The 15,406-nt window shown below is 48.3% G+C and overlaps 1 protein-coding gene and 1 pseudogene across 4 annotated transcripts in view; one reads left to right on the plus strand and one right to left on the minus strand.

Moving 5' to 3' along the window:
• Window positions 1-513: 513 nt before the first annotated feature.
• Window positions 514-15,406, minus strand: part of Atp8a2 (ATPase phospholipid transporting 8A2) — a 542,501-nt gene continuing 527,608 nt past the window's right edge. For all 4 annotated transcript variants that reach the window (XM_075950134.1, XM_075950131.1, XM_075950132.1 and 1 more), the window contains one exon: window positions 514-7,671. In XM_075950134.1, coding sequence (XP_075806249.1) covers window positions 7,574-7,671 — 98 coding nt within the window. In that variant the 3' untranslated portion in view covers window positions 514-7,573. The remainder of the gene's footprint in view (window positions 7,672-15,406) is intronic.
• Window positions 2,053-4,003, plus strand: LOC142835618 (eukaryotic translation initiation factor 4B pseudogene; annotated as a pseudogene).

Here is a 15,406-nt window from a genome sequence, read left to right on the forward strand (position 1 = left end):
CACGCCAGTCTCTTGATTTGACCTGATAAACCAATTTCTTTACTGAGTTCTCACTTCAGATCTGTCGGGCCAGTTTCCCTGTTGAATTTTTAAAGAGCCCAGAAGGTGAAGGCTGCATTCCAAACACTGAAGCTAAAGCACCCCTTGAGTGACTTGGGGACAATGACCCTGGGCAGGGTCACACCATGGCTGTGCTGTGCAGCCCCTTTCTCGCGTTCCAGACAAAGGCACCTCCTCTGCCAGCAGGGCCGCAGACACTGAACTGCGGCTCAAGACAAAATCCCAGGACAAGAAGAGCTGACGGGGGCTGGAGAGATGGCTTAGAGGTTAAGAGTATTGCCCGCTTTTCCAAAGGTCCTGAGTTCAATTCCCAGCAACCACATGGTGGCTCACAACCATCTGTAATGAGGTCTGGTGCCCTCTTCTGGCCTTCAGGCATACACACAGACAGAATGAGCTGACGGGAAAGGGTCCTCATGATTCAAAAGAAAGGCTCATTATGATAACAAATGAGAGATTATACAGGATAGCTTTCTTTATTTTAAAAAAAAATGACCTGAAAGCCTACATATTCTTTTACATTTTCAGACTCTCATTACCTAGTTTCACTTAAAAAACAAAACAAACAAAAACATTCACCGATTGGGAACATACGTGGCTCAACAGCAAACACCAGCCTTCACAAGGTCCTGAGTTCCATTCCCAGCACAGCCACACAAGCATTCCATAAAACACAAAGGAGGCAAAATGGTCAGATGTTCAAGGGCAGCTTCAGCTGCATAGTGAGTTCAAAGCCAGCCTGGACGACCTAAGAATTTATCTCAAAACAACAACCAAATCACTCACTGCTTCTTGATCAGCCACCATTGATTTTCGCTGGGCATACTTGAAGGCTTGGCAAAGAAAAGCAAATGCCCAGCTGGGCTCTGCCGGAGCCCAGGATCACCGGCCGGTACATTTCTCTCTGAATGTTGAAGAAGCAGCGTCACTTTTCACCAGAGCAGTTCATACCTCGCTCTCACGCCTTTGTCTTTGTGTTTGCATGAATGTGGGGAGTTGGGGAAAGTAACACTGACCCAGAAATCTGGAAGATTCTGCACCAAGACAGAGCAGATACATCAGCTCTGCTTCCTGGAGTAGCACACAGCAGACCCTGACCAGCTAGGCGGTGTTGCCAGGCTGCCCGGTAGACTTGAGCAGGGTATTGCCTCCAATTATAGCGTGGGCTGTCCTCCTGGCAATCATCCCTGCGGCTGTGAAGACAGCAGCAGAACCCAGAACTAAGCCAAGGGACAGTGGCCGCACTGTTTACGGTTTCAAGTACAGGATTGAGCCATACATAAGAACCTCTGTGAGCGGCCCCAGCCCCAGCCCCATCTTAGCGCAAACCCGGGGCAGTTCCGGAAGTGCTGACCAAATGTGACCTGCCAGCTCAAGAGCCCCAGCTATGTGACAGGAGTGTCATGGGCCACATGACATCTCCACTGAGCTGATAGCCAGTGTGCATAACTTAGTCCAGTCCACTCTGTTCCCCAGGGAGGGGTTGTGTATGAGACATTCTGACCTCAGTTTAAAGATAGCCCAAATGACCCGGCTCCCCAGTGGGCCCTGCAAAAATAGTATACATCACACACCATGACAGCTGCTTTGCCTAGAAACCCAATTTAGTCATTCGGCTAGGAGAAAGCTTAATCAGGACAGAAAAAAAAAATAGAAAACAATCCCTCCCAGAAGTGTTTTCTCCTGCCTGTATACCTTATTACTGCAGAGACAGTTTAGTGCAGAGAATGTTTAGTCTGCTTCTCAAAGGAAGAAAATACGCTCCAGAAAAATACACAACATAGCATAAAGTCAAAAGACAAGAAAACAAACAAACAAAGGACCCAAACAAAGACTTTCATTCACTAATCTGGTTTAAAAGCCTTCAAGCTCAAGAGAGGGCTAAGTATCTGACAAAAAGCTGAATTTTAATTCCATCTTTCCAAATGGGTTTAGTTCCCAAATGAAAATGAATTTTGACTCCTCTCTTCCCCACCCACTCCAGCCCCCAACATGGTAGCCTCAGCAAAACAGAAAATTCGGAAGGGGAGGCCCATCTTTCTAACAGACTTTCTGGCTGAGGATGGCTGGCGGAAGCAGCTATGTCTCCAAACCACCAGCTGGGCTGATGTAACAGATGATCCGGGAGAGGTGTCAAGGACGCGCATGGTACCAATGATGGCGCATACAGGGCACCTCCAACCAACCATTCCGTCCTCTCCACTGCTCCGCAGGCTGCTCAGAAACCAAACACCCACCAGAGCTGTCTTCCCAACTTGCCACCCTGCACTGTTTTCCTAGGGAACCTGCCCTGTGATGTTACAGAAGATTCCATACGGAGTTCTTTAGAGGATGAAATACCAGTGTGGTACACTCGTCACGTGAACCCAGCTATCCAGACAGGTTAAACAGGTTGGGCTATGCCGAGTGTGAGAACCTGGGCGATCTGCTCAGTGCTCTGTGTCTCTAGGTAAGAGGGGAAAACTCAAATGGGTTGCTGATCAAGCCCTGGACAAAGACAGGGATGATTGTTCTTTGGGTCAAGACACAAATTTAGGTATCTAACAAAACACAGACCAGAGGACCCATCCTGCTGCAGATGGCTTTGAGGAGTACCCATTTAGAAGAGGTGACGATAACTTAGGAGACAAGTGTTGAGATTGGCATGATTCAGAGCGGAATCAGGATGGGTTTCAGACAGGTATCAGACAATTCAGAGCAGAATCAGGATGGGTTTCAGACAGGTATCAGACGATTCAGAGCGGAATCAGGATGGGTTTCAGACAGGTATCAGGATGGCCCATGCTGAAATGTGGATATTGCTCTGGAAGCCAGGATCACTATGACGACCAAGGCTATGACGGCAGGCTAGGCAGTGGCAGAAGAGAATTTGGTAGTGGGTACTGAAGGGTTGCTGACTACAGAGAAGGTGGGGACTGCTATGACAGCGATGACAGATGGGACGATTGGTCATAGAGCTCCACGGTTGATTACTCTCCCGACGATTATAGGCATGATGGCAGAACCCCAACCCCCAACCCCAAACTGAATCTAAAGCCTTGGAATATTCCCAAGGAAGATGCTTCCTTTGCTAGTACCTCCCAGTAGAGTTGAGCAGCTTCTATCTTTGGAAGGGCTGTTGTCACAGCTGCTAGAGAAGAAAAGTAGAAGGGGGCGGGGCTACGGAAGGAACAGGAGGCATTGCAGCATCAGCTGGACGAACCAAAACTAGATGGCCGACCCCAGGAGACTCACCCTGGTGGGCCAAATGAAGAAGCTCAAGAAAGAGAACAGTTGAGGACAGGAAGCGAGTCATGGCAGACTGGGGCCGCAGTTACATCTGGTAGAAATACACAAAGAAGAGGCTCTCGAAAATGAACCATTCGATAGAGAAGGCTGCCATTTTTCCAGTCTCTAAACCTCCTAAATTGATTGGCCTCTAAAGGTAATGCCAGCCCCTCTACCAAAGGAGAATGCACGGGGAAAGCGATGCTCTAACCCTCCTGCTCGACACAGAGCTCAGACACAGCAACAGAGAGAAAATAGCTCTGGCTCAGCCCTCTGAGGAAGGACCAGCAAGGAAAGAAGAAAGCAAAGTAGATGGGGTGAGGTCCCAAAGGCCAAAGTGGGAACTCCAGTTGTGGTCCTAGAGATGGAGAAAACAAGGACCACGGGAATGAGTTGGAGAGGAAAGCTGGCAAAAAGACTCAAGACTCTGGATCTGCCCAAGCAAAAGATATTTGAGGAGAATCCAGCCTCCAACTTCAGTTCTGCAAGCAAGAATGCTTCTCCCTGCATGGATGGTGAAGACAGAATTGAGAGAGGAAACCGCACTGAGTAGACCTCCACATCCTGTGCTTTCTCCTAGTCTCTCTGCCCTGGAGCATTCAAGGGCAAATCAAACTAGTCTTGCACATCCTGTTTCACCCCTTCTAAACACTGCCCTGTCTAAACTTTCAAATATGTCCACATTCTTTAAAAACCTTATCCCTCTGGTCACCTCATGTTCCTAATGACAGTGTCAGCCTCCCCAAAGCGGTCTCTGTAAATCACACACCTGGTCTCACAGGCCTGTTATCTTGGGCACCAGAAGCTGTGGTCTGAGGGAATCACTGTTTCTCTCAAGTGAACCAGCTCTGTGATGTCCTTGACTCCTGCTCCCACCCTGCCCCCCGTCTGCCTGTTCCTGGAGCTTCACTTCTCTACCCTTGGAGGTCAGAGTACTCCGATTGATGGACATGCGTGGTGACTAGGGGTGTATAGACGAGGAGGATGGAGTTGGAGCCCTTCAGCCTTGACTGGGGTGGTTTGAGGTTTCTGTAAGTTTCCTTCACGGGCGCCCATGCTAGCGCTTGGGTTTATAAGGTGACCTATGTTGTGAGGTTTTTCTGCTCGAGAGGGTTGGTTTCTTAGCTTCCCTCAAGAAGCTAAGGATAATTGTGAGCGTGGGGACCTTGGGAGAGGGTTGAAGGGGAGGGGAGAGACAGGGAGGGAAACAGAGAAAAATGTAGAGATCAATAAAAAATAGATAAAAAAGAATAAAGGATAATGCAAAGAACTACTGAATAAGGCTTCTCTTGCAACACAGTGGCTTGACCTATCCGCATTGCTGTGCACCTTTGTAGCGGTCAGCTCCAAAGACTGCAGGTTTTCCTGTTGCAGTAAGTCAGGACCCCTGCAGACAAATGAGACTTTGGTCTTAACGTGTAAGCCCTGGGCTTGCTGAGCAGGAGCGTTGGTTTAGTGGGCTGCATCAGTGGGCATGGCAAGAACTTATCCAGCGGGCTTGATTGGCCATAGCTAGGAAGCAGGCTTTTAGAGAGGTACCCACAGCTGAATGGGTAAAAACCCATCGGTTGTGGACAATGGAGAGGTAACTAGCCCTCTTCATGTCTATTTCCCTTCTGGACAGAGGCATCTGAAAGGAAGCCGCCATGCCCCACTCTCCTGTGTTGCTCCTCTGTTAAAATAAAATCAGGGGTCAACTTACACATTCCTGAATACATCAAAATTTGTGCAAAAATATCTCCTTTGAAAATTATTTGTAACCTGTAGACATTACTTGGGGGATGTCTTGAGATGTAAAATCCCATCCTTAGGGTTGAGGGTTTGTTGTGTATTTTTTTTTCCTTCAAATAAATCTAGCCTTTAAAGTTGAAAGAAATAAAGAGAAAGAACAGAAGAAAGAAAGAAAGAAAGAAAGAAAGAAAGAAAGAAAAGAGAAGAGAAGAGAAGAGAAGAGAAGAGAAGAGAAGAAAAAACTCTCAAAGAGCCTAGGGCACATCCGGTTGGTTTTCCTTTGCTCCCCACAGTTCTGCCCCCACCCCTCTGGGTAAAATGTACACCATGGCTGGCCCCCCTAATCTGAGGCACACTTCCTGCTGTTTTTCCCACATGGTACAGTCTGTTGGGATTCCAGCTTGCTGGGCATGCTAGATTTTTTTCTTGCCTCAGGGAGCAAAGAGAGGTCATTTGCAAGATTCTTGTTAATTGTACCACTCTGCCTCCCTTCAAGCCATCTCAGCATCCTGGCCACGCCCTAAGTGAGAATCAGTTTTCTTACTCAAATCATAACCAAGTTTTTTTTGTTTGCTTGCTTGTTTTCTGGTGCCCATTCATCTCTGATGTTCCAAAAGTAAAGCGTTAAGTAAAGCAAAGTGTAGCATCTCTTCTTTCTGAACGCAGCACCTTGGACTGCTCAGCCATCCCCCCAATGCTGCCTTATTTTCTAAGTTAGCATACATCCCTGGTGGTATGGTACCAGTTCACCCGGTAACAAGTGCCCAGGGGTATTTACTTTAAGCCATCCAAAAACTCCGGTTCGGCAGCCAAAATAAAGGGAAGAAAGCATGCTGAGGCCGGCCCGCATTTTCTGAGAGCCCCCAGTTCTCGCATGCAGGCTTGGAGCATCCAGGTTCTGTTCCAGTTCAGAGTGGGGGCCTGCAGTGGCCCAAGCCTGGAACAGGCACTTCCCTTCCTTGTTTGAGAGACCAAGTCACTGTCCAGAAAGAGGCCCTTGGGCCTAAAACTTGCCGGATACAGAAAGGAGACCATGTGACTATTTTTAAAAGTTATGATCTTGACAATGTTTGGAATTGTTTTCCTTAGATGTGTATGGTGCCGAGCGTGGTAACTCACACCTATAACCCCAATATGCGGGAGGCTGAGGGTTGCTGAGAGTCTGAGGCTAGCCTGGACTACAAAGTGCATTCGATGCTAGGTGGGCATCCAGTGTAAGACTCGTCTTAAGAAAATCAACCAGACAAAATGTCTGCAGGAAAAGGTCTGGTTTCTGCGACAGCATACATGGGCTGATCATTACAACTGTCCATCAAAAGTAGGACTTGAGAACTTTCACTGTGATATGGTGAAAACGGGCTTTGTGTCTGCCTCCTGAGTCAGGTGTCCTTGGTCACCTTCCAGCGAGATCTCAGATGGGGTGCCCTGTGCTTACCCCCCACCCTAAGCTCACCCAGATTCTAGAATTTCAGAGTGCCAGTTTTGTCCCTTCAGTGCACAGAGGCGGAAAGCCTAAAATGGGCTTTGAGCAACTAGAGGCAGGTATCGATTCTGAGAGGCTGCCAGAGGCCTAGCTCAGAAGTGATATGCAGGGCCTGCTCCCCTTCCCATGGGATCCCCTCAAAAAAGACAATTAAGTGTTAGGCCAGGTGTGGTTCAGCCACTTCTCTTCAGTCCCAGAGCTCAAGGGCAGCAGTGGGGAGGGGCGGGGCGGGGCAGGTGAGGCTAGGTCAGAAGATTCTCCTGTCCACTTCAGCACGGAGAGAGGAATAAAGACACCCGGGGACCTGGATGGGTGGCTGCCAGCTGCGGGGCACCACATCCAGGGGCCAGCTGTGCAGATCTGCGGACAAGAGCACAGGGCGGCCATGGCAAGACCAAAGGCCTGCACCTAAAATCGGCGCAGAAGGCATGGAATTCTGGCTGGTTGCCTGGCTGAGGCTGGGGCTGGGGCCAAAAGAGCCAAAGAAATGTTCTCAGGATTGTCCTTCAACCGTAAGGATTTCTGATTTCGATGTAATCAAGAAGTTTATGCCGACTTCACGCAAAGAAAACAGGAATCCAAGTGAGTGAGCAGTCTGCAGAAAGCGAGGCTTGTGTGATCTGAACATGCACCGAACAGGAAGTAAGGGTACCCTGTTCCAATTACACAGGACTGGTCTCTAGTAACATAATGCCCCCTTCCTTTCTCCCAGAACCACTAGCGTTGATGTTTGAGCATTGGTGAAACGTAGTTTTTAATTTCACACCTCAGAGAGCCCAGCTGAATGCTTCATAACACCGTCAACAGAAGTTGGGCCAAGCACAGCGGACAAGCTGGGAGAAGAGCTTCCCTGATGCCTACACCCTGGGACTGCAAGGGGACAAGACAGCTGCTACCAAACTGGTCGGCTAAGGCCACAGAAATGTGTCTTCTGGTGTTGGGCTGTGGGCGCCAGTCTCTCTGACAAAGCCATGTTAACACTGCTTGTGCCGAACAGAATCCCTTTGCCCAGAGCCATCCGGGAAAGTCGCCTCATTTCTTCCTCGACTTCGTTTTGGTGGTGTCGTAAGCTCGGACTATTTCCTCCTGGGTGACAGCTCCATGCTCTTCTTGGGAAAAGGCATACCCGTCTACAAGGAAACGCACAGGAAGAAGTGGATTAGGGAACATTCTAGACCAGTGGTTTTCAAGCTTCCCGATGCCGACACCCTTTAATACAGTTCCTCATGTTGTGCTGACCCCCAACCATAAAATTGTTTGTTGCTACTTCATCACTGTAATTTTGCTACTGTTTGTATTGTGCATTATAAGGTAAATCTCTGTGTTTTCCCATGGTCATAGGCATCCCCTGTGAAAGGGTCATTTGACTCAAAGGGTCACGACCCACAAGTTGAGAAATGCTGCTCTGGACTAAGGATGAGCTACTTTCCAGGAAAACCCCACTGAACTGTGTGGTCACTGCACTTTCTTAGCCATGGATACAGGTACCTGAGATGAAGACACCTGTGAAAGCAAAGGGGACCATGGTCAAGAGGGATTGAGGTGGCAGGGGGCTGATCAAACAGGGGTGGGAATGGCTCAGAGTGGAAGGACTGTGTTTCCTGTGGCTGGAAAAAATACCATGGCCCAGGTGAAGTATAAACTGGATGTTTGTTTGGTTCACAGTTCCATAGACTCGGAGTCCAACGTCAGGAGGCCGTACCTGGTGAGGACTTCCTTCCTGCCACACAGCATGGAGGGTATCATACTCACTCCTGGACAACAATGTTAATCTACTATCTGCCATAGAGCTCACGTGACACCGTCACCCCTAAAGCGTCCCCCTCCACTCGGTCATCAGAGCAATTGCATGCCCACATGTATTCTGCAGGGCACTCAAACCACAGCAGGCAGGTTTTCTAATTTCGGGGGGCTCAATGTAGAGAATGTAAACAGGGACTAGTGGGCCATGATCCCACTCCCCTACCATCTATCAAGACGCAAGGTCCCTCATCGGCCTGATGCTATTTATAAACCCGTCAGGAAAGACACCCTTAAGAGCGAAGTTGTCAAAGCACACGGGATGTTGGGAGAGTCCCAGTTCATATGTCAGACTGGTTCCGGCAGGTGAGTAATTGAAGTGGGTTTGTTGCTGAGTAATAGAGGAGAAAGAACATGCAAGAGGGCAGATTTAGTGAATAGTTCCATGACCACAGAAGGACTGAGCCTCACAGGGTGATAAAACAAGCATCACTTCTATACACAGCTTGAAAATGGCTCAAGGAACCCGCCCATTGGTGACACACGATACTATGTTCCCACTTCTCAGCTGAGGAAACTGAGGCCCAGAGACGTTTTTACTTCCCTAAGTCACAGATCCAGGAAGCAAAGTTGGGCAGTGTGACAACTCCTGAGAACTCTTGCTGTGGCAGAGGGACAGAAGTCTGAGTGCTCATCAGTTAGACGTCCCCGCCAGAAGACGGCACAGTCAAGTCCTGACAGCTGTCGGGATCCTGTCTTCCTACTGTGCTTTATCAATGGAGCTGTCTGACTACTGATGTGCTATTTTTAAACATTTTTCTTTTTTTTGTAGTGTGGGGGATGGAACCCAAGGCCTCCTGCATCCTAGGTAAGCACTCAGTCATACCCTCCCTCTCCCTCCATATTCTCTAAAAGGACAAGAAGAAATCAGAAAAGGCAGGCAGCTGTCAGCTTGTTGATTGGGTTGGTAATCTCCTCAGATGTTTACAGAGAGTAAAGTCTGCAGGGTGGGAAGACACAGTCACAAGCAGGACAGGCTGGCAGAAGGCTGTAGGGGAAAACTCCATGCTGTTGTTCATTTGTGTGGCCAGAACCCAGAATACCTGTTGTTCTTTTGCGGAACTACAGTTCCCAGCGTTCTCCTGGATACGGACATTTCCCAGAAGCCTTTGCATTCCCCGTTAAAAGCGAAGGTCATCACGAATTCGCCCTCTCTTCTTCCCCTGCCTTTCCTACTGTGTTGGCACGCCCTTTACCTGCCTGTTACCCCTCCCCCCATTAAAGTGCACCCACGTGGGACCACCGCGTGTCTGTGTCTTTTCCTCGCGTAAAGTCTTTACCCTCTAACCTGCAGACAGCCAGCAATTAAGAACAACACCTGTCCCTAGGCTGGCTTCCTGTCCTTCAGGAGAATGAGCCTGCCAGCTACTTCACAGAATTCTAAAGGCTTGGATGGGCCCCAAGGATTCTCAGGCATAGTGGGTACAGACACTGGGGGTCCCTGAGAACACAGGGTCTGGGCAGTCGGGAGGAAACTTCAGACCTGGCAGTCATAGGAGGGAAGATGAAGTCAGGGAGACTGAGAAAGCAGGGGAAGTGGGAAGATTGACCCTGTGTGAGCAGAGATGCAGAGACACAGACTCCTGCCTGCTGCCCACTTCCAGCAAAAATGAAACCCCCAAACAGGAAGTCCCACCTGTGACATTTTATTTGTATTTTAATAAATAGACCTTGCCTGAAGATCAGAGTATAAAGCTAAGTCACTAGAGGCCAGGGAGTGGTGGCACACACCTTTAGTCCCAGGACTTGGGAGACAGGAGGCAGACGGATCTCTGTGAGTTCAAGGACCCCCTGAGCTACACAAGGTGGATCCAGAAACAGATCCAGGTGGTGGTGGCTCACATCTTAAACCCCAGTGTTTGAGAGGCACACACTTTTAATCCCAGAACTAGGGAGGTGGAGACAGGAGTGATATGGCTGGGTGGAGAGAGATCTATAAAGAAGAGACAGGAACTAACTGGAGTGTGGAGCCTGAGGTTTGGTGGAGACACAGTGCTGTCTAGGCAGTCTGAGGATCACCCCACTTTGGTCTGAGCATTGGTAGAGGTAAAAGGTCTCTCTAGTGGCTTACTGCTCTGCTTCTCTGATCTTCAGCCTTAACCCCTATATCTGTCTTTGGGTTTTTATTATTGGGGCTGCATCCACCATGTGGTCGTCGTAGGAAGCAGCTCCCAGTGTAGCATGGGCCCCATAGCCAGGCCAAAGCCAAATGGAGGCTGGGGAGAGGGTTCAGCAGGTGCTTGCTGTTCAAACTGGGGAACTGACTTTGATCCCTGGAACCCACATAAAGGTGGAAGGAGAGGCTGAGCCTACAAAGTTGTCCTCTAACCTACACACACACACACACCTGGTACTTCCCAGAAGTGGGGTGGTCCCTGAGTAGAGGCAGAAGCCAGCCTGGCTGGGAATTTCCACTGAAGCCACACCCTGTTCTCAGGCCCTGGGGACAGCGGCTGCTGTGGGACAATGGTTTTACCCTGTAAAGATTTGTTTCTTGTACTTGTTTAAGAAAATGCTGATTGGCCAGTAGCTAGGCAGGAAGTAGAGGTGGGGCAATGAGAACAGGAGAATTCTGGGAAGAAGAAAGACTCAGTCTGCAGCCGTTATCCTGACACAAGATGTGACTGTCTCGCCGAAAAAGGTACCAAGTCATGTGGCTAACACAGACAAGAATTATGGCTAGTATAAACTATAAGTGTTAATAAGATAGATAGATAGATAGATAGATAGATAGATAGATAGATAGATAGATAGATAGATAGATAAATGGGGGCTGGAGAGATGGCTCAGAGGTTAAGAGCACTGGCTGTTTTTCCAGAGGTCCTGAGTTCAATTCCCAGCAACCACATGGTGGCTCACAACCATTTGTGATGAAATCTGGTGCCCTCTTCTGGTGTACAGGCATACACGCAGGCAGAATGTTGTATACATAATAAATAAATAAAATAAAATAAAAATTAAAAAAAAGAGTTAATAAGAAGCCTGAGCTAATAGGCCAACAAGTTTATAATTAATATAGGCCTCTGTGTGTTTCTTTGGAACTGAACGACTGGACCTGGATGGGCAGAAACCTCTGTCAACAAGGGGCTTCCTTATGGTGCTGTCCACACAGGTGGCCTTGCTTCACACATCTTGCTTCTGTGAGGTAAGGAACAAAGGCTGTGTCTCGCCCCTGTTCCCAAAGATCTTCTAGAAATGGGCCATGGCTTGCTGGAGTTCTCTGTGAAGAGGAGGGGCTTCTCCCCCTCTGCCTCATCTCTGTCCAGGTCCCTGCCCTGACCACGCACAAGGTGTGCTTTGTGAGGCATTTTTACTGTGGTCCAAGAGGACAGTCTTTCTTGGAATAGTTTAAAGCAAAATCTAGTTCAAAACAACAAGAACAACAACGAAACCCTAGTGTGTTCTTTGGTACCAAGGCTGTGTTACCACAGTTTACCTTGACGATGTGCATTCTCTAGGTCTCTAACAAGGAATGTTTTGTGTGCCCCTGAGGGCCATCAGGTCCCCGCAGCTGTCCCTGGATGGGATGTACTGCTGGAATAACGGCTGTGCCTGTGGCTGCTGCAACCCACCGGGGAGACCCTTCAGTCTGAAGGAAGCCATTGTGGTCAAGGGCAGGCTTTCCAGAGAGAGTCTAGGAATGAGGCAAGAGGGGAGAGGACTACTGTCTCCCTCTAAGAAGATGGCATTCTCAGAGGGCTGGGCATCTATCCTGGATGGTGACCAGGTGGCTGGAGTACCAGGGGCACAAAAGGGAACTTCTTGTCCTTGCTTGACCGTTACTAGGCTTTGTAACCTTGGACTGGTGAAGCTGTCTGGGTTTGGCTTTGCTTCTCTGTAAGATGAAATGGCCTGGGACAAGGCAAGTCCTACCTCTAATAGCTCCAGTCCTTCCTGAGGGCTCCAGGATGCTTCACCTCGAAAACTGCTAAACTTTTTACATCTCTGTGTGTATCTGTGTTTGTGTGTGTGTATGTGTGTAGGGGGGTGTACTGACTGGTTTTGTGTGTCAACTTGACACAAGCTAGAGTCATCAGAGAGGAAGGAGCCTCCAGTTGAGGAAGTGCCTCCATGAGACCCAGCTGTAAGGCATTTTTTAAATTAGTGATCAATGGGGGAGGGCCCAGCCCATGGTGGGTGGTGCTATCCCTGTGCTGCTGGTCCTGGGTTCTATAAGAAGGTGGTGCTGAGCAAGTCATGGGAAGCAAGTCAGTAAGCAGCTCCTGTCCATGGCCTCTGCATCAGCTCCCTCCTCCAGGTTCCTGCCCTGTTTGAGCTCCTGTCCTTGACTTCTTCAGTGATGAACAGCAATGCTGAGGTGTAAGCCAAATAAACCCTTTCCTCTTCCACTTGCATTTTGGTCATGGTGTTGCATCACAGTAATAGAACCCCTAACTAAGATAGGGGGTTATGGATGAATGAATGTTAAGATATAAATATTATTAGGGTTAACACAAACATAAGTAATCAAAACAGAAGTAAATGAATAATAAAGACTAGTTAGGGGTGTTGTTTTGGACACCCAACTCTGGAAGAGTCTTAATTTCATGGCTACAGAGGCAGGTAAGGGGCTGCCTCAGTTAACTCTGTGTGAGGGTTTCTAGGCTTCACTTCTGAGAGACAGGCAATTATTCTTTCTCATTCTGACCTGCTCTCAGGTGAGCAGAGTGTGACCAAATGGCCTTCCTGAGGCGGAAGGATAGTAAGTTCAAAGCTAGGTGGGGCAACAGATTGAGAATCATCTCAATGGGAAGTGACAAGAGCTCTGGCACTCTTGATCAATGGCAGAGGGCTTGCCTGGTGTAAGGTTCTGGTTCCCTTGTGAATGCAAAGGAAGGAAAGGAGGAAGGGAGGGAGGGAGGGAGGGAGGGAGGCAGGGAGGCAGGGAGGCAGGGAGGCAGGGAGGACCACGTGCTGATAGATTTATCCTAGGGAGGGGTAAGGTTTTCCCAGGCAGAAAATCTCTCCTTTTAGAAACCATGCCTGATGGGAGTTAGGCTGGCACAGGTCCAGCGAAAACATAGGTCACGGGGTCACTCACTGACTCCACCTGCCGACCCCAAAGCCTGGCCAGGAAACAGGGTTTCTTTCTAGATTAATTTGGAGAACATTTATCTGGTATTTGCACCCCTATGGGGAGTCAGGGGAATCCCCAATTCTCTGTATTTCCCACTTGAGTTCATCATAGGACGTCTTGGTGGGGAGCTGGGGACATTGAGGAAGCATTTTCTGATCCAACTTGCCACCCTCCCTGGCTCCTGCTCCTAGATCCCACCAGAATCTATGAAGGGCTCATGGGAGGGGCAGCGATGGAGGGGTATGTGGTTTATTTCTTTAGTTGTTTTGTTTTGTTGGGGTGGAACATTTGGTGAAAGTCAAGTCGACAAAGTCAAGTCATTTTCCCCTCCTCCCATTTTAGAATAAAATTCTTTCTCTCCATTTCCTTGATCCTGAAATCTGATAGTAGTTTAACGAAAGTATTATTTCAGAGGTGATGCGAACCATGGTGCTGATGAGGAAATTCAGACTGTGTAAGAAATACTGATCTCAATCATTAGTGCTGCACGCTGGCTAGTAATGAGAGCTGTAATTTTCTAGTTTTCATCACTACAATGGAACATTCAAAGCTGAGAACCTTATAAAGAAGATTTATTTCATCTCACAGATGGAAGTTAGAGGTTGAGAGACCATATCTACGGATGTGTATGTTGGCAGGGTCCCAAGGTAGCACAGGACATCACATGGCAAGAGACAGGGATGTGCACATGACTTCTGGTCTCTGTCTCTCTATCCCTCGCCCCCATAGAGTCACAGGATTCAGTTATGAGGGCTCCGCCCTGATGACCGACCCTAACCCTAACCATTGCTAAAGATTCTGACTTAAGTTCTGTCCCTTCTACAAACCATGGTGACAGCAGAGCACTGAAGATCACAGTCTCCCAGGTTTCCGGGAGGCTGGGGTCTGGGACAGTAGGACAGCTGGAGGGGGGGACAGTCAAGGCTCAGAGACATTACACAGGCCTTCTGAGATCCAGAGCTAGCTCTGGGCACTTGAAAGTCTTGTTGGGAACAGCAGGAGCATTCTAAGCTGTTTAACAGGCTCCAGTACTACTTATTGAGGGTTTAAGGTTTTGTTGAGATTTTATTTTTGTTTTTTGTGTACGAGTGTGTGTCTAAATATATGTCTGTGCACCCTGTGTGCCTGCAGAGACCAGAAGAAGATATCAGATTCCCTGGGCCTGGAGTCACAGATGGTTCTGAGCGCTAAGTATTGAATGTGGGTCTTCTGGAAGAGTAGCTAGTGTTCCTAACTGCTGACCCATCTCTCCAGCCCTCTACTAAAGCTTGAAATCAATGTGGTAATGTGGTCTGATTTTAGAAGCTGTCTTATTTCTTGCATCTGTTCAGTAGACTTTTTTAATTTTGACTTTCAAGAGTTGACTTAAGGAAACCATGAGGTTATGTTAAGAGTTCTAGCTTTCTTTTAGACGTAAGAGAACATATGTAATTGTTTTGATACTGAAACATGATCCTCGGCCTTGTGCATGCTGAGCAAGAGGTCTGTCACTGAGCCCTGTCTCCTGCCCTTATTTCACTTTCTGAGACAGGATCCTGCTGAGTTGCCCAGGCTGGCCTTGAACTCACTTTGTAGCTCATGCACCTTTGAACTTGTCATCCTCCTGCCTCAGTCCCCTGGTCTGGCTGCACATATTCTTTCTGTGATTACTCTGAGACATTTATTAGGGAAGCAGTGTGGTTCATAGTGTGAATTTATCCATCCTAAGGCTGTACATACTTCCTGTGATAATGTGTAAGGATGGCATACAATTCTATTTTCTTTTTCCAGAGGAAAAAGTCGAAACTTTGAGAAGTCCACACACTGTCCAGAGCTACTCAGCTAACTGAACAATAGCCACAATATCTAGCATCTACTGAACTCTTTAGTTAGGTCCAGCACTCCCCTAGAGCCCTGTATATATGATCTCATTTTACCCTCCCAACAACCCCAGCTGGGTTCTCACACTGTTGCCATTTTACACATGCCTATACAGAGAGGAAAAGTGG

The sequence above is a fragment of the Microtus pennsylvanicus genome, chromosome 15 (assembly GCF_037038515.1).
Source record: "Microtus pennsylvanicus isolate mMicPen1 chromosome 15, mMicPen1.hap1, whole genome shotgun sequence".
Classification (NCBI taxonomy): domain Eukaryota; kingdom Metazoa; phylum Chordata; class Mammalia; order Rodentia; family Cricetidae; genus Microtus; species Microtus pennsylvanicus.